This window comes from Fistularia commersonii, chromosome 28, assembly GCF_037954325.1.
Source record: "Fistularia commersonii isolate RoL2024-O1a breed Wild chromosome 28, RoL_Fcom_v1.0, whole genome shotgun sequence".
Taxonomy (NCBI): Eukaryota; Metazoa; Chordata; class Actinopteri; order Syngnathiformes; family Fistulariidae; genus Fistularia; species Fistularia commersonii.
The window spans coordinates 6,538,847-6,562,506 of record NC_141311.1 but is presented as its reverse complement, the minus strand read 5'-3'; the positions used below and the strand labels follow the sequence as shown (position 1 = coordinate 6,562,506).

The following is a 23,660-nucleotide window of genomic DNA, read 5'->3' as shown; positions in this document are numbered from 1 at the left end:
ATTGTATTTGTAACATGACAAGTTGTCATGTATGCAAATGATTTATTACTTTGCACGCGAATCCCACAAGCTCAAATTCTCATAAGTTTTGTAGCAAAACTTGCAAGCACCCTTGTGAGCTTCATTTGTGGGACCTCAGGGTGTCCCAGTTCTTTAGTCGTCCCCGTGAGAAATCTCCAAGCATTTATCATCCCCCCCCACTGTCACAAGCTTGCATCCTTGCACTGAGGGCCATTACTCAGATGTCCTCACATACACCAGAGCGAAATGGGAAATTGGAATACAATTTTTTGGGATATTACAATCAAATGAAGGTCAAAGAAATGCACACGACATAATTGATATAAATGTTTTGGGGCATTAATTCAATTTTACTTTCTCAGGTACTCCAGACTTTTTATCCAGACAAGCAGTAAATCCTGAATATCCTGTCTCTGGATTCTTTGGCTGCTTGAACGGGAAGGCAGTGTTTCTTACAAGTCACCTAAGGACCCCCTTCTCCACAAGATCAGTGAATGACGGGCTGATTATAGTTCTGCTGGTTTACAATAATTACAGGCTGAAGACAGATCTGATATTTTGGCTACCCTTGTAATACACAACCCAAACCACTTCAACACATCTATAGATTCTGTTTGAATGTTAAACCACGATTGCCTGCCTTGGTTGAATTCTGTTCCAGTGTTTGTGGTGACCTCACATGGAAACGTTAATGCCTTCAATGTGCTTAAAAATCTGTTAAATGTGATGTGACTTTTTTATTTTCAAAGCGAACTGGATCATGATGAATTCTTCAGAAGGTTGTGAAGTGGCAAGGGGTGCAGGAGCAGCATAGGAGGGAAGGAATGGGATGACTGGAGTGCTCCATAAATCTTTGGTATGGATACGTGTCCCCTCTGACTGGTTCGAAGGATGAACAAAAGAGGTGCTGAGGTGTGGATAACGTGAGCACTGACCTCCAGGACACAGCTGCCTCTCGCTGAGCGCCGCCATAATGCAGGCAAGCCAGGCACTCCTTGACTGCCCCCTCTGAACGGCAAGCACTGCCTGACAAAGCAGCAGGACTCCCTCCAGAGCCTCCAGCCCTGTCGTCTGGAGTTTCCACTCCTCTCCTGCCTCGTCCGCTCTGTGAAGGACATGTTGAGCATTGAGGGGTAAAGTGATGTGAAGTGATGTGATGGATGAAAGGTCTTTTTTTTTTTCCTCTGGGCTTTGCTGCTAAGGAGACAATCTGTCCTTAATTATTAGAGTTTTCTTTCCAGAAATCAAATCTGTGTTTCTGTAATTTAAAAAATAGCTTCCTGTTAAAACAAAAAAAACAGCTTGTAATCAAAAATTAGTTGAAAAGTTTTTAAACATGTCATATTTCATTTCTACCTGTCTCAATTGATACAATTTTTTGTCTTTACATGTATTCAAGTATTAAATGTGGTTAGTTTTAAAAGTTGATCAAAAAATGTTTTTGTTATTTTTTTTTTCTATTTTGGGGGGGTTAAAACTGATAGTTAGGTAGAGGTTAAGTGTTACTTAATCAGTGTGCCTCACCTCGATAGTCTTATTTCAATTATATCTGTATTATATAATGCATATTTACATATATTTTGGAGGCTTTTGGCCAACAGGTACAAGAAATGTAATCAGATGAATCTCAGCTCAATTAAAATTACAATCTTTAATTCACCCATCTGGTTATTACATGTACTATCGGGTTTAGTGACTTTTCACTATGGAAAGAAAAATATATGACTATTATTCTTAAATTGGAGGTAAACAGGGGGTTAAATACGGCTGGTGAAACAGCCAATGTTCAACGGAAGTCTTGCCTTTTGCAGTGCAGCTCTAAATATCTCGTGTGTCTCCTGTCCGTCATGCAGCTGCTCAATATTTGGGGGGCAGAGTTAGACGGAGAGCCCGGGTGCAACCACCTGGCAGTGAGCCAAGCCACACTCAGGAAGTGTCTAGGGGAGGGAGTGTTGGGGATGGAAGGGTACAGACACCCCCTTCCCCTTCTCCCACCCATTCCATTCAGCTCTTCACCTCAAAGCTTTAGTGATGCATTCCACCAGTCCAGCAACAAGCAGGCTAATTCAATTTCCTCGACAGTGAGACTGAGTGAAATTCCATTTGCATCTCTGCTCATTGCTCACAGGTTAGACCCCTGGACCCCCTCCATTGCATGCTTTGTTTGTTCACCTCTTTGCTACTTCAGCCACAATAAACATCAGGGAACTGAGATCATATAATTTCTGATATTTATCTCTATATTAACATCAGTGACTAAAAATTAGTTTGCCAGAATGTACGGATTTGATTGCAACTGTTGAAGTCCCAATTGACTTTGAACTCTCTACTATTTCAGAATGATGCAATGATGTGAGACACAGACCCTTTCTTATCATAATTCATTCAGTGATCCAAATTCCCAAAGTAGGAGCCAAAGTGTAGGGCAACGGCAGCTGGTTGGCAGACTGAAGGAAGCTGGAAGAAAGAAAGGGAGGGGGGGAGGGGAGGCCCAGTGCAAACACTGACCTCCCGCCTGCTGTCAGTTTTGAGAGGTCAGAAACACAAGAGTACCTTCCTCCTCCGGTCAAACTGATCTGCATTTAAATCCTGTGGTCTCCTGGCCTGCAGCAGAAATAGACAGTCATGCGTACTTTATCACAGAAATGCTTCCAGCTAAGAAAAACTGTGGCAGCAATAAATATGATCCATACACTGGCACCTTGAATCGTCCCTAAAATGTATAAAATTTTAATTGTGTTGACTAAGTCTGAAAGGTAATATAACAGCTGTAATAGTGGGCACTGATGTGTTTGTTGCAGTCTGCACTTCAGACTGTGTGAAAAAAATGAGAATTTCTCAATATGCTGAAAGGTTATATATTCTTTCACAATGCACTTGTTTCATCATGAAATAATATTACCAGTAACAAAAAACAGTATTAACTCTATTCCTGGTTACCTTGTAGCAATTTGTGAATTCATATTGTTATTTGGTTATTCAATTGCAGAATCAGACAAATAATGAATTGTGATTGTGCAAGAATGTTAATGTACACTTACTCAGGCACAACTTCTCTATATTCGTCTTTGGGTCTAATTTGGTGAACGCAAATGTCACCATCATGTAATCACTATCAATTCTAAAAAAAAGAGGACGTTTAAGTCGACTGTCTAATCAAGAGCTGACAAAAGTATGCCCAGTAGTTTCCCTCTACTGTGGTATACCACACATACACAAAACTCCAAGTATCAAAAATAATAATTAGCATTTTAAGAAACTCATGTTTGTTTGTTTTTTGGTATTGTGTACCGTAAACCACTTGCCACAGTTTAAACCTACAAGGCCTTTAGGTGGCTACTGCATAACCTACCCTACCCCTTCCACAATGTCAGCTGGGACTGACTACAGCCTCAACAGGAACCTGAGTGCAGTACAAGCGTTTTATAGAATGAACAAGGTAGTGAGGCTATACTGCCCTCCAGTGTCTATTTCCTGGTCAAGATGCATCTGCTCTCAAATGAAATATATACACAGCCTCATCAAGCAATCTTATATAAACCAACAGACTGGGGAATCACACTTGAGTATTTTTCCCAATTGTTTTTAACACAGCATTCAAGCTCAGAATAGTCACAAATTTTTACATTTAAATGTTCTGGGATTTTTTTTAATCACATCTAAAGTCATCCCAACCCCCAAAACAAAACATAAAAAAAGTAATGTAATTATTCACTTTCACATTAATGAAGCAACGTGTGATTGCTACAGATTTTAAAATGAAAAAAAAAAAGATAAGAAGGTCAAATATAAACACTTGTAAAAATGCTTCATGAACTTAAAGTTTAACTAAAAAAAAAGCAACTTATTTTTTTCCTTTTTTTTACGAATACTGAGAATATGTACAACAATTTTGCATGACTAACAACACAAAGAATATGACTACATTGCATCAGTGTAATGTTTTTACAGAGCATAAATGATTTGAACGTCAGGCTCAGTTGGGCTGCTCCAGCAACCAAGAACTGTCGACTTTACAAACAGGAATTCAAATAGTAAAAAGGTTCATTGGCACAGTCTCAAAATTCACGTCTTGCACTGGTCACAATGCACCTTAAGATAAGGAGGTTTACACAGCAGTAGTACAATTATCTCACCCCCACATTTGAAGGCTTGTCGTGCTTTAACAGGAAAACTAGCCTGACACAGGATTTCCAGATAACAGTGGAACAAACATCAGGCTAATCACAATCCCTTCACAGCATCCTCTCACCCTCATTCATTTTTTCCTCTTCATAAATGCTAAAACACATTTGTGAGACACTGCAATGTCATTGCACAACTGCCTAATTTCACATTAACTTGTATCAAAAACTCTTTTGGGATGAGCAGTGAAGGACTGTAATAATCACATGCATTGTTAGATTGTTGCCAGATAGAGGTAATGTGGGTGTCTGTGTGGATGACTCCCAGATCTATTAAGGGGGATGACAGTGAACAGGACCATGTACTTCAGTGCCTTTTTATGGAAATGTAAAGTTTTTCTTCCTAGTAGAGTCAAAGTCTTTACTTTTTGATCCCTTATTCTCTTGCTTAGAGTCTCTCTGTTAAACAGCCTTGTTTCCAATTGTGCAGCTCGCCTTTGGCTTTATGTCCTTCTTGAGAGAATGTGCCAAAAATCATGTTCACAGCTTCGTAGGACTCTTTGGGTCAATATTGTCCTCTGGGAAGAATAGTGGCTCAATGAAGTATTAAAAATGCCACAGGAAAAAAAACAGTGATAAAAAAATATTCTATTTTGGGTCCGCAAGACGTGGAATTCTGATTGTTGATTGGTCCCAGATGACAGAATTAAGACTAACTCCAATGATAAGCACATGTCAAAGTAATACAGTACATCCAAGTTATTAGGATACAAATCTTACTGGTTGATTTGTGTAGAACTTGCATGAACTTCTACAAGACTGACGACCTGAGGAACTGAAATGTTGTACTGTTTAACTCTAGACTTCGAGAAACACATGTATGTACAGTTCAAATGGAAGGGACAGTCTGGATTCCTCCCATGTGCCCAAGGCATTTCCCTCAAGACAATGGGAGTCCGCAGTACACCTTTTATAAACATGATCAAAACGAAAGCTAGTAGTAATCAGCGCTATCGTCTATGAGAGTCCTCAACACTGTAACGCCCTGTTAGACGTGGCCACATCATAACGTGTTAATTTGATGAGAAATTCAAAGTTATAAAAATTACAAGGGAGTATGTAACCAGTCAAGGCAGCTTCACATCAATAATTGCAAAGAGTTTCCAGTAACAGTTAACAACAGTGAGATTGTTGATACTAGAACATAATTCTGTGGTTAAAAAAAACAAACAAAAATAAACAAAAAAATGCACCTCCAGGACCTAAATAATCCTTGCATTCCTGAACGTTGAGATGATAAATGATGCCCATGAGATTTGTTTCAATAGTCATCAGGATAACATTTGGAGTCCCATTTTAAGTAAAGTGAAACAGTTTTCTGCACAAATGAAGACTGAAGAAAAGAAGAAATCATCCATGAGAAAAAAGGACTGCACAAATGATTTGTTGAATGACGTCAGAAAACAGTGCTGTAGATAGGACCAGTCTAGTCTGGTCTACTGTGTTGGAGGATTGGTGGGATCTGGTCGGCTGTTGGCCAGGTACTTAGCACGCATGCTGGAGGTGTACTGAGGACGAGAAAATGAAACAGGTAAAAGAGAAAAACATGGAAATTTGTTTTACCTTTTTTACCAATAAACAATGGTTTGTATGTTTAGTTATAAGCTAATTTGGGCCAATTCCAATTTTTAAAGCACAATCTCTGTAGGATTTTCACATTATCAAGTTGGATGAAGTTTTCGAGAGTTATGGGGGTTTGAAAGGGAATCCTTTTCATTTGCAAATTAAGAAAACAGCAGACTAACATACAGACTGCAAAAATCACACTGTGCACATTCTATCAACACATGAGTGATAGTCCTACACAGATAACTTTCAAAACTAGTTCATCTTGAGCACTGGGATCTAAAACATTGAAATACACAGTAACATTTACAGAAGACAAAACAACAGAGTGCAAGGAAATGAACACACACTACTTTGGAGGTTGACATTTTGCATTTGTGTTGTTAAAACTCCATGCACATCAGCAGGGCCAATAAATGTAAACATTTAGGATGCTGTCATGCTTTTAAATGCAGGCCGCATAAGCACATAGAGGGCTGCATTTCAGACTCTTGTTTTCATTTGGGGTATTTGTTTTGCCCTGATCCTCTTTCAGAGTTATTTGTATGGCCTGTTAAGGAAGTGAAAGCAGAGCATCAGCACCAATATGGGCTCTACTTTAAAAAAAAACAAAAAAACTTACCGTACCTTGGATGAAAGATAAGCACACTTTGTCATTAGTTACAGTGGAGTACCCGTTTCTGAATGTACCAGTATAATATGGACACTAATGGTTATCGAATGATAGATGCTTGTTTATATACAGTCTTAAAAACAAAAGGGATGATAATCTCATCTGACCCACAGATCTCCCTCAGTTTTCAACTGTGTTTTCAACTGAAATTATGCAGTACTGTATACCTTGGTGTATTTTAAACCATTGCACTATGACAATATTGTAGTGATACCAAATTGAAAATTCTGTCTGAACTATATTACTTCTTTGATCCTGGGGGTTTTCAGATTTGTAGGATTACAGAAATTTAAGTATTATGGGGCAGATCCTTTAAATGTAGTGAAACACTGCATTGTGTAACACAGGCCACAGGGAAGGTATGAGCTCTAAAGAATGCCCCTCTTGTTATTAATAGTTAATAAATTAGTTTGACTTAATGTCTAATTTTGCAACTTAACCACCATCCACAGTAACTATAAATATAACAAGACACATAAAATGCAATATCTTATCAGCACCCCTGCAGAAGACGGCTTGCATTTTATAACAGAAAAGTCATGCAAAAGGTGAAAGGTTTGTTAGCCTGTGCTATACATCTAATAAATAACCCTTAAAACCGTATAACTGAGAATAAATAATATTTTAAACTGAAAAGTCGCAATTATGAAAAGAAGCAGTGCTGCATTTGTGCTGCATTTTAAAAGGTACGTGGCCAAATCTGACTTGAATGCTGATCTTTTCTGGACAGTTTCAGTTTCACAGTCCCTCCAATACTTCAGTGGTGCATCAAGGAAGGGGAACATGCAGCCTGGGGCCACAGGAAACAAACACCAGGTGGACACTTAGCAAGAATGGGGAAAGAGGGGAGGAGTGGAGGGTCCAACTCTGGTGGGACCTGAATAGAGGGTGAAAGCTGGGCTTGGAAGTGGTACAGAGGAAAAACAGGCCAGCAGGTGGAGGAGGCAGGCTTGTTTTGTACCTGTTACAGAGCAGATGAGGTTACCAAAACGATCTTGAACTCTCCGAAGGCTTTAACTGCCAGCTGTGACCACTGTTACTGTCCGCGGCAGTCAAATATAACTGTGTGGATTCGCATAAAAAAAAAAAAAAAAAAAAAACGACAAGAAGAGAATATAGAGAAGATACACAAACCAGTGTCTAGGTCCAGGCAGACACACAGGAACTAGGGAGGGCAGGATCTCCAAGAGGCACAGGCCAGGTTGCAGGAAAGGGGGACTGAAGTGTTTCCATCATAAAAAATCCAACATTTTTGCAATGTCTACTAAATGACAGCTTGGATTAAGTTAAAACTCAAAACTATGCCATAAAAATGATCACTAAAAAACTGAAAACCGATCCTTTAGCTGATCCTTGTAGGCAAAGTAGATCAATTTTGCCTTCCTCAGCTTTGAAAAAGCAAGGAAACTAGTGGAAGAAGTGGCAAGCCGGATGGTCATCGAACAAGAGCTCAAATCTAGCTTCTCTTAATAGTAACTACATTTTTGTTTCCAAAGCTGCTGTGTAAACTAAGTCCATATTCATTGTTTCCTCCAGATTTTCAATGATAATGAAACCATGGTATTTCGTGTAGAGTCAAGTTCATGAAATAATCACCAGGAGGTCTTGACTTACCGAGGGGGGAGGAGACTCTCGCCCTATCAGAGGTGTGTTTTCACAACGAGAGTTTTGGAAGTTGGTATTCTGTGCCCTGCAGATTTAAACACACAAAGAGATTCAAGTTTTTGTCAAATAACTGTAAAAAACAAAACAAAACTGCATGAAGTAAATTTGTGATTGTAGTTTACAGTCTTCCATGATGGAGTTTACAGCAGTGAAACTCCACTCATGAGAGATCTAAAGAGTATGGTAACTGTTGGATCTACTGGCCATAGGAAGATTTACTATAATAGTGTCTCACGTAAGCAGATAATCTATATCAGCCAAAGTGACTCTCAACTTCAATAGCTTCATTTCCAGATTTTGTTAATAAGTTCACAGCCACTGAGACTTACATATATTCTGTCACCGGGGCGTTGCTGACAGTATGGGCAGCAGCAGGGATGGAGGTCTCACTGCCATAGCTGCTGCCACAGCTGTAGAGGCTTGGCATGTGGACACGGTACAGGTTATCGTGATTTTGCCTTCCCCCGTGGCTCAGGGAGTCATCTTCACTGTCCTCCTCACTTCTGCAAACGCAACAGAATATGGCAATATAAATCCACCACCAGAGGGAGCCCCTTGCTCTTTTTAAACGATGACAAAGGCCCACAGACATGCCATGTGGTCAGTTTGGATTCATTCTTAGCCAGAATTTGTTTCAGTTTGAACTATTGCTTCAGACAGGAAATGAGATGAATTTCTTTGCTGCTTAAAACACAGAAGTAGTATTTCAGTACTGTCCTTTTGAGTGACAAAAGGGTTCAGAAAAGAGCTCAACATCAAAAGAAAGAAAATTTAAGTTTATACTAAGTTTGGTAATTTTACTTAGTAACTTAGTTAATAACTCATTAAAATAATACTGGAAAAATCATAACTTTTTATAACGCCATGCCATTTCAACCTATGACTCCAGATGGTTTTAAATGAAGTGCTGTTCCAAGATTATTACAAGAGTTAAGAAAAACAGCCTCAGCAGGGATTGTTGAAAAATTGACTGATAGCGTGTAAGCCTTTGTTTTATGACAGGAAACTCTAGCTGAGATTAGAGAGATATCCAAGCACCCAAGCAGTAAGAACAGATCAGTTAATTATGTGTTGCAGTTTAGATGAAGGCTGTGCCTTGGAAATCCCTTTTTGTGGAGCTATCGTGGAAACATTATCTACGCCAGATAAGAAAAAGAAATCAGTAATTTCACTCTCCTGCAACAGAAAATGACACCATCCAAGGCAGTGGTTATGACCGATTTAGCCTAACTATACACAAACGGGGGTATAAACAGAAGTAATCTACTTTTGGAAGCAGCTGGACATGTCATCATGGTAAATACAACACATCTTTTAGAGCAAACAAACACTAATCTCAAGCAAAATTCATCTATCCTTATCTGTGTATATTGTTGGCATTATTCCCACGGCAAAACATGTAAAACATGGCTTGAAGGGGCAGCAGAAGAAATGCTATAAAGCCAGAATTAATAGATAAGCGTCAGCCATTAAATTATTTGTAACTGTATACAAAGGCATGTGTACAAATGCAGCTTAAAGTTTTTTGCCTTGCCTCATTTGAGAAATAATGAGAGTTTGATGGAAAGTGAGCTTACAGTTTGCTTCGCCAGGTGTGAGGCACACTGCAGACTATTGAGCTAAACATCAGAGCAGTAACGAAGGAGAAGAGCACGAGGTAAATGAGGCCTTCCAGTCCATCATAACAAAGTCCTGTCATGGCCTGGACATAGTCCTGCAAACATAAAAATAGAAAACAATTTCGGTTGTTGCAGGTTGAAAGAATTCATTACAAATCAATTATCTGGTTGAGGCTTTTTTCCCCAAACATACAAAGCATTTTGATAAAAAAGGAAGGATAAGTAAAACAGGTAATCTGGGAAGTGGTAGTATAGGCTGCTACATTATGAAAACTGTGGTATGGGGATTGTAAGAAGGTCTATTAGAAGCATCCACTTTGATTTCCCTTTCAAACTAGGCCAAAACAATGATCTCACAATCAGGAATCCAGTAGGAGGGCAGAACCAGTTTTCACCAAGGTTTAAAAGTTAACACTCTGCTAAACACTAATGTGACTGAGAATCTCCATCTGTATGTACTGCACAGGGCCAGAATACATGTTTGTATTCTACTGAAGGGACTGTAATTTTCATGAATTTACTTTGGCACAGAAATAAGGTAGAGGTTTGGAGAAGAAGGCAAACCAGAAACAAACAAGTAAGGCTGACATGTGCATGTGTGCGCTTGGAAATTGGAAGGGAGCAAAAATCAGACAAAATACAATGACAGCCAAGCACTCATCATTTAATAAATTTCATAAATAGAACATAGCCAGCAAATGATCTCTTACAGGAGTGCTATTTGTAAGGACAAGTGGATTCAGCTGCACACACATGAAAATGAGTGGCTTTGTAAAACTAAGCTGCACTGCAAGGATGTCACAACAAATCAATGCCCAGGCACTTTTCCACAAGACATGGAGTGACCCTAGTGAAAGAATGTCTCAGTCTATAAGACTCCTTCGAGCAACTCACCATGTGCAGGCTGCGACAGTCCACCAGAGCAGTGAGCTGATGAAGGCTGATCTCAGTGGTGTTTAGTATCCCTTGGATCTCCTCCAAATTTCCCTGGAAACAAATAATGAAAAAACAAAATATCTTGAAATGGGCTTTGGTTGAAATGAAGCTTTAGTGTCTTGGGATGGTTGCATGCCAGTACTGCAATAAAGAAACAGAAACAAAATATAAAATTTGAAGTAAGTTAATTTAGACAGTATGAATTAGTGAGGTTATTTCCTGTTCTTGCTTATACATGTTACAAATTGAAGGATGAGAAAACTGGACAATTGAGACTTAGTCAAAGAACCTCTCCCCCCTTTTTTGCAAATTTTAAGTCACAATCTTACAGTTGATGTATTCATCTTCTTGTGTCACTCATTACTATACAACAGCACATAGAAACCAAAGCTGAAAAAGCAGATTCTTCTGTAAGATTGATTTAAATGGACTGTCTCCTCCTCTTCTCATTACCGTTCCAGTAGAACAAGTGTCTGATTGCCCGATATAAATGTTTCCACAACCTCAGCACATTTCTGTGTCAGGGAATGTGAAGTGAAATATGCCTCTGTATTCCCAGTGTCAGCTCACATTTGTGCCTCTGTCAACTCTGTAAGGACCAGGGTTGGACAATACCAATGGTGTATTGAGCCAGAGAAAGGCTAATGCAGCTAAATGGACATAATGCAGGTCCCAGGTGGGTTGTCAGCAGATCTTTATGAGGCAGGTGCACCTCATCTCTCTGCAGCTCAATGGTTTGGTCCCATTCATCGGAACATTTTGTTAACACAAACGGTACAATGACATAGTACAACTTGTGGCCTTTGGGGAAGTGTATACAGTGGTAGCTACTCTTTGTGTTTCCACTTAAGACTATGCTGGGATTACCTCTAACATACCTTGGTTTGTTTATATTCTCGAGTGGCAGAGCGCAGAAGTTCGGACACATCATCCTGCATCTCAACTAGTGCTTTGTGGCTCCCAGAAAGCATCTGAAAAAGAACATAAATACAACAGAGGACCATCTCAACAGTGCATCCATTTGTCACTCGCTGCCTCCATTTACAGGCAAGAGGAAGTCTGGTGAAAACATGCTGACAGTTAATGGACTGAAGCTGGAAAGTCATAAATATACAACTTGTTTTTTTATGGCTACTCTAATAATAAATGCCTGACTTTTTAGCATCAAAGTCACCTCCCTATCATCTAAACAAAAAAAAACCTTAAGTGATGCAGCACTGTGACCGTTTTCCTGCTGGCCACATGAGAAGTCCTGCACACATGACAGGAAGAAAATAAAAATACTGCAGCAGAAGGAGTGTCTCACTGTGCTAACTCACGTTCTTATTTCCATCCATCCAGCCAGCCATCCATTATCTACCACATATCCTGCACTTTCCAGGGGTGCTGGAACCTATCCCAGTTGCCATTGGGTGAGATGTGGGGTACACTCTGGACCAGTTGCCAGTCAACCGCAAGGCCACATGTAGAGACCAACAACCATTCACTCTCTCATTCACACACCTGGGTAATTTTTCCTATGTATTCCAATTAACCTGACTGTGGGAGGACTGGAGAACCCAGAAACGCAGACATGGGAAGAGCATACAAACTCTACACAGCAACCCCCCCCCCCCCCCCCGTGGTAATTGTTGTGCTGGGAGGCGAAAGTGCTAACTACTGCACTGCTGTGCCACCCCCACATTCGTACTTATAAAGCAAAAATTCAGAGAGAGGATGTTCTTATGATGCTGTGTCTGACATTACCAACATCATTAACGTACCAATACTACTTCTAAAGTTAGTAAACTGCGAGTGAAAATCAGTAAAATACACATGTCTTGCAAGTAAATGTGCACCAACGTCAAAAAAACTCTTAAAACAACCAAAGTAAATCCCATTGTTTTCCATTTCATGCAACGCACCTGCTGGAATGGATTGGTTTGTTCCGAACCACAACTCAGATAGTACCTCAGGATATCTGTGAAAAGAGGATATTGGCATTGTTTAATCAGAGCCAAATTTATTCATTTAGACCACAACAAATAAATGAAATAATTAAATACATAAAGGCGGGTATTTTTTTCTGAATTGAAATATTAATGCGTATTGTTATTTATTGAAATATAAGATGCTGTACAAGGCAAGTAATTCCTGTTGCAATCTTTTAGAACCAAAGAAAAAAACTCACTATTTCTTTTCCAATTTTTGGCAAAAACCCAAAGAATTTTAACTTGATCTCATTGACCTCAGAAAAGCAGCAAATTGTTGAGATTTGAAGAGCCGAGATAAGTAAATAGCAAGAACTTGGTCAGAAAAAAATATGACTCAAACTATTTGGAATAATAACGACTTTCAAAACCGGTAGCTTATTAATTCATGTTAATTTATCATCTGGCTCAGTAGACTTATTGTCCTAAAAGATTCACTACATTTGTGAATTAGGTTATACCGAATATGTGTCCAGGGCAGTTTCAAAGCTGGGATGCCTGTGAGTACAAAAGTCTATTCTCATCACTCTACTCTAGTAGCCTAAAGGAGAAGAAACACCAAACAGATGACAAAGAACAGATGGCTGCCTGCTACATTGCCTCAAGTGATCCAGTGGTCAGAGAACATGCGCTAACCCACACTCTTCATACCAGCAGTCTCTATTAGTCATTCAAAAAGGGCAAATGGAGCAAGTTCATAAGTGAATAAAAAAAGAAGGCGTATTTGCTGACCGTTTTTTACAGCACTCTTGCTTAACTTCCAAATGTAGTTGCTACTAATTGATAATATGTCCGAAAAAAAATTGCAAATGGTGTTGGCCTGGAATTTTGTTTTTAGGCACACATTTGTAAGGTCACTTATATGCCAATGTGTTTCTCTTCATATGCACTGCCTTGCTGGAGCTGATCATACTATCAAATAGATATATTTTGATAACAGCCTCCATTGTAGAGTTACTTGTTATCAGAAAGGAAAATAGTGTCCCTCATCTATTCCCAGGCTATTGAAAAAAAACATCCAGCTCAGAAAATGTATAGTTTATTTGGTCAGGCTAAGGTACCTACTATCAAAATGAAGAGATATAGTGGATCAGGCCAAAACACATATTCCACATACTCATTGCTAACTTTCTTGCACCAGTGAAAAAGGAGCAGTTAGACAACAACACTGAACACACAGCAGTGAGAAACTTGACTAAAATCATTGCTGTACGGGACTTCAAGTAGAAAACAGATAAAAGTGGTTATGTTATCTCGACTGTGTTATGACAACATGACCATACTTGTATTTGGCTCAAAGTACACACAGAACTAAAGCAGACTGTATTCAAGGTTTGGGATTTTTAGCCTGGCACTCCAATACAGTGCCTGACAGTAGCAGAGGAAGTACAAGTATGGTAATCATTTTCACATTTTTGTTATACTTAAGGGCTACAATGTCTATAGATGTAGTCTGAGTCTGTGAGAACATCAACAGTAACTGTACACATTGTGTTAGTGATATGCAACGACTCTGCTGTGTGATGAGCTTCTTTCCCACACACTTGTGCAAACTCATGAGAACAGAGGTTTAAGTTCAAGAAAGATATCAAGCATGTCCCTGTCAATACAGCTTTACACGCGCGCACACACACACACACACACACACACACACACACACACACACACACACACACACACACACACACACACACACACACACACACACACACACACACACACACACACACACACACACACACACACAGCAAGATATCAAGAGCAGCAGATTTCCTGAAGTGTGACTCAGTTACTGTGGAAAAACAGGCGCCTCATAACTGGGTTGAGCTTAGTTTCTCTGTTAAAACAAAATAGATGCTGCAACCACGGAATAGGCTACAATGACCATACAAACATACTGACTGATTAAACCTTGAATGAGTTTGTTATTGTTTTGCAGCATCAAAAAAGATTTGTTTAAACAACAACAATTCCACAATTCTGTTGAACAGTAACTGAAACATGTATCAGGGTTACACTCAATAGCCAACAGGCTCTTCACACCAGGCCTTGTCAGCGAGAGTAAATACAAATTTAGTTCCAAGTCCATTGAGCTTTTGTCAAACGCTCAGCATTTTGTTTACACAAGATTTTTCCAAACACAAAGATCTAATGGCTGATAAATGCTGACCAAAGTGAACGAATACATGTTCTGAACACTATTGACCATGGTTTGATATAAACCAGAATGGTGTACTTTTTAAATTGTCTGAGTAAGCACAAGCACAAACACATAAATCTCAAGCCACCATTGAAAAGAGATGGATCTTTTGTACCACTTAAAATGGCAACTCATTGCCCTTTGACACAACAGTAGTTTTTAGCTGCAATTATCAACAATGGACAAGGGTCATTCCAGTCTTTGGAACAATCTGATCCCACTACTGCTCAAGAATAAGAACATTGAGACCATGAAGAGGGATGCCCCGGGCTTCAGTTGATTATGTCTCTGAGTTCGAGATGACAAATAATACATGGACAGAGCAGATAAAAACAAAAAAATTTACAATAGTCTCAGTGCCATCGTAATTCCAATGCAGATGAATCATACCTTGATTGACGACTCCATACTGATCAGCAATTTTGGTGACATATGTATCAGGAGCTACACAGAAGTCACTTGAGGACTAGAAAATAAAGAATAGACTGGTGACAATCACGAAGGAAAACCAACGCACCAAAACAAGAAATGCCCTTTAATTTTTCATGGAGCGAATGCTGAAATACTGCAGCTGTAATGGACACGGGTCGATCTCAACAAATACCATATATATTATGGTTTTAACAAAGAATCTTCGTGGTAATCAATCTCCTGCAAATGAGCATAAATCATCATAATTTTTCGAACAACTCAGTAGCATATTTCAAAACCACTTTAGGTAGTTGAGGGTAATAGCATTGAAATTTCCTGTATTCAAAAATTGACGCAAACGCAATGAAATAGCTAGACTTTCTTGAATGTCTCTCTACCTTTATAGAGCTGTGCTTGAAGATGTTAATAAACAAAGCACAGAAAACCTCACTTTAAAGCAGAACAGGTGTCAGACAATCCTACGAATCCTCCCCTTTTGCTCACACACTCCCTAATGCCCCTGGTGGAAAACGATTGTCTACATAGTTTCAATGTAGTTGTAATCCTTATATCCATTAGGAGGAAGGTGCTGCATCACCTTTGAGTATTCCACAGGATGTTATTATACATTATCACCAAAACAAATCGTACCCTCTGCAATGATGCTGTAGAAAGACTGGCTCCTTCATGTTTTTTTATTTTGTCACCAGCTCGGTGAGAAGTGATTGGACCTGGTGACACCCTTGTACTGATTTATTCTGGTTTACACCTAAACCTATTTTTTTTTCTAAAATCAAAACACTTTAGGCACTATGTATTACACATACTGTAAAGCCATGAATTATAATATACATCTTTTTTCAGAATTTCATGCCACACTTCATTCATGTAATCTGGTGATTAAGAGAAATAAAACTCTCCTCTGAGGCCAAATCATGCAGTCACTGCCTGTGGGAACAAAAATTGTGTTATCCAATTACAGGTAATGAACTGTTCAGAACTATCTGGAAAACAAGATCAAGCTCTGATGGAGACACTTACCGCAGAGACAGCCAACTCTAGCCCCAGGGAGGCCCAGCTGATTACAAGAGCCACCACACCAAATAAGCACACTCTGAGGAGAGCAGGAGGAGGTAGATTAGAACCTTCAACCAGTTGTGTTACAGCAAGAATATTCATACAGTATGTCTCAACTGCAACTTCATATAGTGTGGTTGGTGGTTTGATAAAGGCCAACCCTTGCAATGCAGCAATCATGGCCAGAATTGCTTTTTTGTCCAGTAAGAGTCACTCAACTCAAAAATCAACATTATCTTAGTGAACAGCAACCAAATAATGACACGCTTGAAGTTGTATGAGCTAAAAAAAGTGCTTAATTTATAGACTCAAGTCAAAAATACCTGATACAAAGAACCATTTTTTAAACATTAAGAGCAAGGTGCTTATTGAAGGGTCTTCAACAAACTTCAATTAAAAATGGTACTGCCATTTTTGCTGTCTGACATCCATACATTTCCATTTGTTCTAAGTCTTTTGATGAAAGGATGCAATGAGGAAAATAAGGGCTTACCGGAATATTATAAAGTGTTATTAGTAATTACCAAGACACAGTTATAGAGTAGTGATATGGGCTAATGAGTTCTCATGGGATTAATATTCATAGAGAATGTATTTTTCTCAGCTAAATTTTGACATGGTGGCCCTGATGACTAAGATGCTTTCAAGTACAGTAATTGCCAGTCTCTTTACGTCAGTGGCTTCAATGATTTTCCAGGGCTGATTAATTTTCCTTTAAGTGGTGCAGTGCACATCATCTTGTGGGGAGACTCACCCAATAAGTGTCCCCTTGGAGTTGCGAATGAGGCCAAACAGCACCAGTAGGCAAATTAAGACATCAAACATGAGGAGACTAAGGTAGGCCAGCCACCTATGAAATAAAATGTAAAAATTACAATAAGAAAAGATTACAAAAAACAACAACAAAACAAACAATACACTCAACATTCAGTTTGTCCTAGATCTAGAAAAGTACTAATTAAAGGTAATGACAAGCATTTTGTATTCATATCTAAAGTATGTGGAAAAACAATAGTGTGCAAACATTACTCATTTCTATTTGAAATCTGTATGCAAATCTCTGACATCCAATAACAGAGTAGAAAATCAAATTATGCTATCATGTCACTTATGTAATTTCCATTTAAATAATGTATGTAAGCATGGACAATTTGAACTTGACACAATGGAAAAACTCAGACAGGTTTGAAATCCCTGCCAAGTCAGCTGGTTAATAGTGAATAATGAATCCACTGTTGTCTGCACATGCCTCCGCTTTCTCTCTCAGATTATAGCTCATACTCATATCCAACAGAGAAGTATCTACCCATGCTGCGTCCATGGAAAAAATTCCAATTAACATTTTAAAATATAAGAAGTTGTAAACCGTTAATGACATGTCATCGCTACACTGAAGTGCAAGTACAACAAATTACAAATAAATATAGGCTGCTGGTGTGCAGTGTTATCAATATTACAAATTATGCGGTTCACCTTAAAATAGATCCCCTGCATGAGTGAACCATAGACCCCTTAATTTTCTAGGGAAGTCCGGGTTATACTTACATGTGTATTGTTACAAGTCAAGAAGCAATAGGTTAGAAGCTGGGTAAGCCCAGTAAATGGATAAGTATATGTTAAACCTAATCTAGACTACCATTATAATAAGTGTTCTCATGGGCTTATCTGTAAACATTGGCATAACTTCTCCCAAAAGATAAAAATCTGGGAAATATATGGTAAAAGGCAACATACCATCTTTCTCTTCGAAAGGCAAATCACAGGAATTAACAATCAGCTCGAAAGTAAAACATGAGCTCATGCCATGCCCCCCCCCCCCAGACAGCAGTCTGTTTGATTTGCAGAACTTTAACATAAACTATTACATGCTTACCTATACCAGTCATAGAGCTCTATCTTGATGGCTAGCTCCTCCAGGGAAATGTTGGTGGTGTCCCAGAAGGGAATTTCCACCATCTGTCTGACCAGCTCATCCAGCTGGCCCTGCAGTTTTTGGATGATGGACAGGTAGTCTGCATGCTGTGCATAGTGGCTCTCAAGCTGTTGCAGATTGTCATCTACTGTCTGATTTAGTGAGGTTGTGCTGTCATAAACCTGGAGCCAACAGTTGGACATTGACAAGATAAAGGTGAGGATAAGAGAATGGAAAGGAACTCCCAACATGTCTCTTACGGCTGGGAAACTAAAAAAGCTTGTGACAAGGGATGATGAATTATAAAACATTCTGGTATCATTTTTCTCTCAGGCTTACCAGCTTCTGCAACCCAGTGATTGTGCGGTTAGCATGGCGCAGGGAATATGTTAGCCGATTCACTCCATCACAAGTCTCGCCGTTCCCATAGAAACCAACAGCAATGCCAGCACTGAGGGGAGACAAAAGAAAGGGAGGAGAGACAGGGTGGTGAGGAGGAGGTATTAGGTAAAAGAAACATAGGAGACAGAAAAGAGCGAGCCAGGGAGATAGCGAGGCAGGGAGAGGCGTGTGAACTCTACATTAACCCCGTCAGTTCAGACCCTAGTCAACAGGCTCTTTTCAGTCCCAGCAGAAAGACTCCATACAGAACCATGGAAACACAGAGGAATGGACTATATATATGCTCCAAACCCTACGCTTCAAAGGACAAAGGCTGTGCTCAGACAGGAAACCAGACTGGCCTCAGTTGTTGAAAAACAGTTCTGATGTAGGCTGAAAACATATTTTCAATCATGACTTTTTACATAAAGTTAATTGTAATTATTATGCATATATATATATATATATATATATATATATATATGTATTTTAAAAAAAACATTTCTGTACAAGGGGAAGCCAGATGAGGAGTTGTTGATATGTCTACCTGCATTGCAGGTATCGCTCTTTCTTCGAGCTTAATTCAAACTGGTCAAATAATATTCAGCCAACAACAGATTAAATCAATGGGTTGTTCATTGTCCTGGAGGGCTGCTAATCTCTTCCTCTCCTACTCTGCAGAGTAAAAAAAGCTTAATTTGAGCAGCGTCACGACACGAACAAAAATTAACTCTACTGGAATATGAAATCTCGGAAACCACAATATATAATGCACTTTTCATATGGGGAAAAAATTTTTTACAGATAGTCGAAGAGAACTGAAATCCAAACACACTTAACAAATGTGTAGCTGTACAGTATGTGGCATAATGCCAAGTATGAGGGCTTTGTGACAGATCAGAAGCTGAGTAAAACAAAACAAACCACAGAAAAGTAATCCGTTGAACTTGTTTTTTCCTGCTTTCCCAAAAAAGCATTTTTTGGGTTAAAGCAAAGTGATTGTAATGCAGTTCTTGTACTCATCAGTTCCCCAAGCTCTTTATGCTACTCTGAATCAACAGTGATGGCTCTACTGAGGCCCATCAACAGCATGAGGAAAACAGGAAACAAATGCAATGCTAAGGACAGATGAGGCATGTCCAAACAGTAGTTCTCATGCTTAAATCTAACTTTGCTCAGAATTTCTTTTTGATGGCAAAAGGTTAGTTAATGGATGTTAAAGGCCTCATGCCACTTCAAATAAAAACAACATAGGAATATGCTTTCAAAAATCATGCTTCAAAAGCTTATTTTGTTCATATTTAGAAGGAAAGCTTAAACTATTTTTGGGTATTCAGCTATGTTCTGGAAATAATTTAAGATGTGATCACTTCATTTGAACTGACTTTATAATGGTTCATATCGTCTGATCAGTTGGATTGTGAATGGATAATAGTGAGAAGAAAAAATGTGTTTTTTTCCCCCTGTTTAACCACTTCCTGCTTTGTTTCTGCATATGCAAATATGTGTCACCTCTTTAACAGATGGATGCCACAAGTACATATACAAGTACATTCTCTGACAAACGCTGCCACTGCCTTTTTGTATCCAAACAGTGAAATTATGCATGACTGTTGATTTTAATTGGATTAATTTTAAGACTTGAAATAAGAATCTTATAAACTTTTCAAGAAAGAAGAAAACTGGACACTCAACCTTGTTTTATAAATAAGCAAGAAAAGTAACCCTGTGGATTAAAAACTAAAAAGCAACAGATGGATGTTGATTTCACAAAGAACCTGAAGTTACACTCACCTGCAGACGAGTGTTGCAATGATGACGCACCAGGCGGTGCAGCAGCAGTCAGCAGTAGGCTGCTCCTCATTTTTGTTATGCCGGCAGCAAAGCCAAATGGAATAGAAGAGTAGTACTAGAAGGTCCAGAGCCAGACATGCAAGCGCCAAGCCTCCCAATAACAGGATGGACTGGTAAAGAGGGTTACGGAAATGTCATTGGTAATAGCACTTTCATCAATAACAGTAATGATAATGGACTTCCATGGTATCTTGACAGAAAGGCCGCACAATATAGTATGCTCCAAGAGAAACCCTGAGCTACTAACATACAAACTGCTGTGTTTTCACTATGTACACTTTCTGGCTGTGTATCAAACACTTTAATAAGCCATTTTAATTTTACCATAAAAGAAAACCTACAGCCATCTGAACTATTAGTGAAACTACAATCTTGTTTTGGGCACAACACAGAGAAGCTTGAGGCATGCAAAACAATTGGTATGATGCAATTTTTTTGAGATGGTTTATGTTATTCAATGACATCAAAAGACAAGAAAATAGCTTCTTTTTGGAATTTAATAAAGCATGAGGTAGCCTGTAAAATTCTGGTTGAACAGATACATTCATTTATGCTAAACTTTACATGGTATAATATGACTGGTCAACAATCAACCGTAAAGGAGGGTTCTATTGTCCATATTATTATTTCAACACTTTAATGGTATGTATTTACTTTTGTAAAAGCATATTTGGTATGTTTGGTATGTTACACAAAATGTTATTCTCAATATGTTTTCCTTTCCATGTATAGAAAATGATGTAAGTTTCATCTAACTGTCATCTAACTCTTGGTTTTTTCCTCGTCGAGACAGCTCAGAGTAATACACACAAGAAAAAGACTTAGCTACTAAAATGTACATATAAAAGCTTATATCCAATTTGCAATCCCAGATCTTTGGTAAAATTTGCAACAAATAGCAATGATCATCATTATGCATTTCCAAAGCAAGTTGCACAGAAATAAAGTGTGATTTTAAAACATCTTTGGCAACAGAAACACAGACAAATAGGCAACTTGCATCATCAGTTCACATTCTGTAATCCTTTGAATTCACTCTTTCTGTAAATCCTGTTTTTTTCCCTCATTATTTTGCTGGTTATGCATCACGTTGACTGACTTCCCCAAATACACGATATGCTAGTATGATATCTTGTAATGGATAGTTACTTCAATTTTAGGACAAACACTGGCTCAGGTTTTAGTCTTCACACCTCTGTCTATACCCAATCCTGTTCCTGAGTCCTGACTATCGAGAGCAATAAACCACTGACTAGAAAAAATGGGCAAGAGAATCAGACTCAAGCATCACCAAAAATATCAAGGACAAATAATTTCAAGTGGATTTATCTGTCATTCAAAGCACAACTACTTAAACTAATTAAAAGCCATCTTGCAAATCGGTATCTTACAGAAATGTAAAGCAATGGTATGAAAAGCATAGTCTGCGAATGAGATTTTTCCCACTTTTCATTGATGAATCTCGATAAAAGCTTCAACACATCGCCTTATGCTGATGATGCATGCTTGGAACATATTTTCTTGTTTCACAGGAACATGACACATTTTTATAGATAATTTCCTGCAGAGGGAAGAACCTTATATGGAGAGCAACCCAAATTTTGGTAGTTGTTGATAATGAAAATGTACTCATTGATAAACTTTCAACTCTGAATTCACTTGGCTCATACAGAAATAATGTAACATGTGTTATACTTCTGCAGCCTATCTACATTGCTGACTTCTGCCATTTCAATGTCCTTGATTTGAAAACAATTTACTTTTAACAAAGATGTTTGATATTTTTTTGGTTTACACTCAAGATGACAATTTTGAGGAGGAAAACGGTTCTTGGATCAGACTATACAAGGCCAGGTGGCTGGTGTCTGGACAAGGTCAAGACATGGGTATAAAGCCTACACACAGATGGTGACATGGATCAAAAGGTGAAGAAAGAGAACAGATGTAAATTTACCTTTTACATCTGTTCATATTTACATAGAAAAAAATATTCATTTGTATTTCAAATGTATAGCTACAGGCCAGCAGGATGTACAAAATCATAATCTCATTCAAACACAATGGTGACCATCATGTTTAGTATTGGTTATAAACATTACTCTATGACCATGTGCATACCACCAATAATTCCTACTTTTAAATGCAACTCAAGTAACATGTTCGAGGGGATCTTACCTGCTGATATGTCCAGTCCTCCGGTTGAAAATCACTGCTTACTTGCTCGAATTTAAAGTTGAAATGAGGAAGTCTGTGTAGCACGTTTACCCACCATGGTGGAGAGTAGCTAACGACTGCTGCCATTGCAAGAAAATATATTTCCGATCCACCAAGCAGATAAGCAAGGTCGCAGATAACAGTACACAGGCAAGGAGGTGTGACCGCTTCGAAAAGTCTGCCTGTGTGCAAAAACAAAACAAGCGGCGTTGCTCGTCTAGTAAAATAAGGGAAGTTAGTTAGTTAGCTAACATTAGAGACTGCACCTTATTAAGTTGTCTTATTTCACCTGCCGGGCATTTCAAATATATCAGAAAAGGTATACAATTAATCTAGAAGCTTATTTTTTATTACTTTTTTGAGCTAAGAAGGTACAAAACGAGAGGAACAGCTTGAAAACTTGAAAAACCAATGTAGCTGACACTCAAACTGCTAATGTAAACTAGTAACCTAGCTTTAGCGTTATCCGGGATAACCAGAAGCTTAGCGACCAGAGAGCGAGTATGCTTAACTGGGTTATTTCATGTTCCACGATCAGTTTAAGCGCTGGCCACGGACTGCTCAGTTTTCTTAATCTAAGGAGGTAATGTTTCTAGACAAGCAAAAACACAGTTGTGAGACGGTTTACCCTCGCAGAAGTCAGCGATAACTTAGCTAACGCTAGCTCGCTTGGCTGCAGCTGAGTTCAGAGGAATCGGGCTCGGAGGAGAATGACAACAAGAAGTCTCTTTTGTTCCACTTGTCATTCTGGTCTGTGTTTGGTTACATCCTTGTTTGTAGACCGGATAAGTCCTCTGTTCATTTGATGTAGTTTTCCTCCTACGCAGCAACTCATACCATCTTCGGGTAAAGCCTTCACACGGATTGTGGCCAGCAAGGCGTATATTGTTCCCGACATTCACTCAGCTGACTAACCTCCCAGTCTCGCCCCGCAACACACAACCACCTACCGAGTACTACCGTTGATCTAAAAATGA

General features: G+C 38.8%; 1 protein-coding gene across 3 annotated transcripts; it reads right to left on the bottom strand.

Moving 5' to 3' along the window:
• Positions 1-3,588: 3,588 nt before the first annotated feature.
• Positions 3,589-23,622, bottom strand: ttyh3a (tweety family member 3a). 3 transcript variants are annotated; one of them, XM_086176502.1, is made up of 16 exons: positions 23,312-23,622; positions 22,645-22,865; positions 20,410-20,579; positions 18,574-18,685; positions 18,196-18,416; positions 17,077-17,172; positions 16,287-16,359; positions 15,225-15,300; positions 12,569-12,624; positions 11,543-11,635; positions 10,623-10,715; positions 9,687-9,823; positions 8,439-8,612; positions 8,059-8,134; positions 7,406-7,506; positions 3,589-5,713 (listed from the first exon to the last, which is right to left on the bottom strand). In XM_086176502.1, exons 2-15 carry the CDS (start codon positions 22,768-22,770, stop codon positions 7,426-7,428), a joined length of 1,584 nt encoding a protein of 527 aa, XP_086032628.1. In that variant the 5' UTR covers positions 22,771-22,865; positions 23,312-23,622; the 3' UTR covers positions 3,589-5,713; positions 7,406-7,425. The 3 variants fall into 3 exon arrangements, with proteins under 3 accessions (XP_086032628.1, XP_086032627.1, XP_086032629.1); XM_086176501.1 differs by having other exon boundaries at positions 3,589-7,506; XM_086176503.1 differs by lacking the exon at positions 7,406-7,506.
• Between the last annotated feature and the right edge of the window lie 38 nt (positions 23,623-23,660).

Excerpts from the sequence above, each read along its gene's own strand:
- ttyh3a (XM_086176501.1), bottom strand. The coding sequence starts at position 22,770 with ATGGCAGCAGTCGTTAGCTACTCTCCACCATGGTGGGTAAACGTGCTA. Across the intron at positions 12,625-15,224 it reads GTATGGAGTCGTCAATCAAG|ATATCCTGAGGTACTATCTG; the intron begins GTATGATTCATC and ends CTCTTTTCACAG. Across the intron at positions 8,135-8,438 it reads GCCCCGGTGACAGAATATAT|GGCACAGAATACCAACTTCC; the intron begins GTAAGTCTCAGT and ends TTAAATCTGCAG.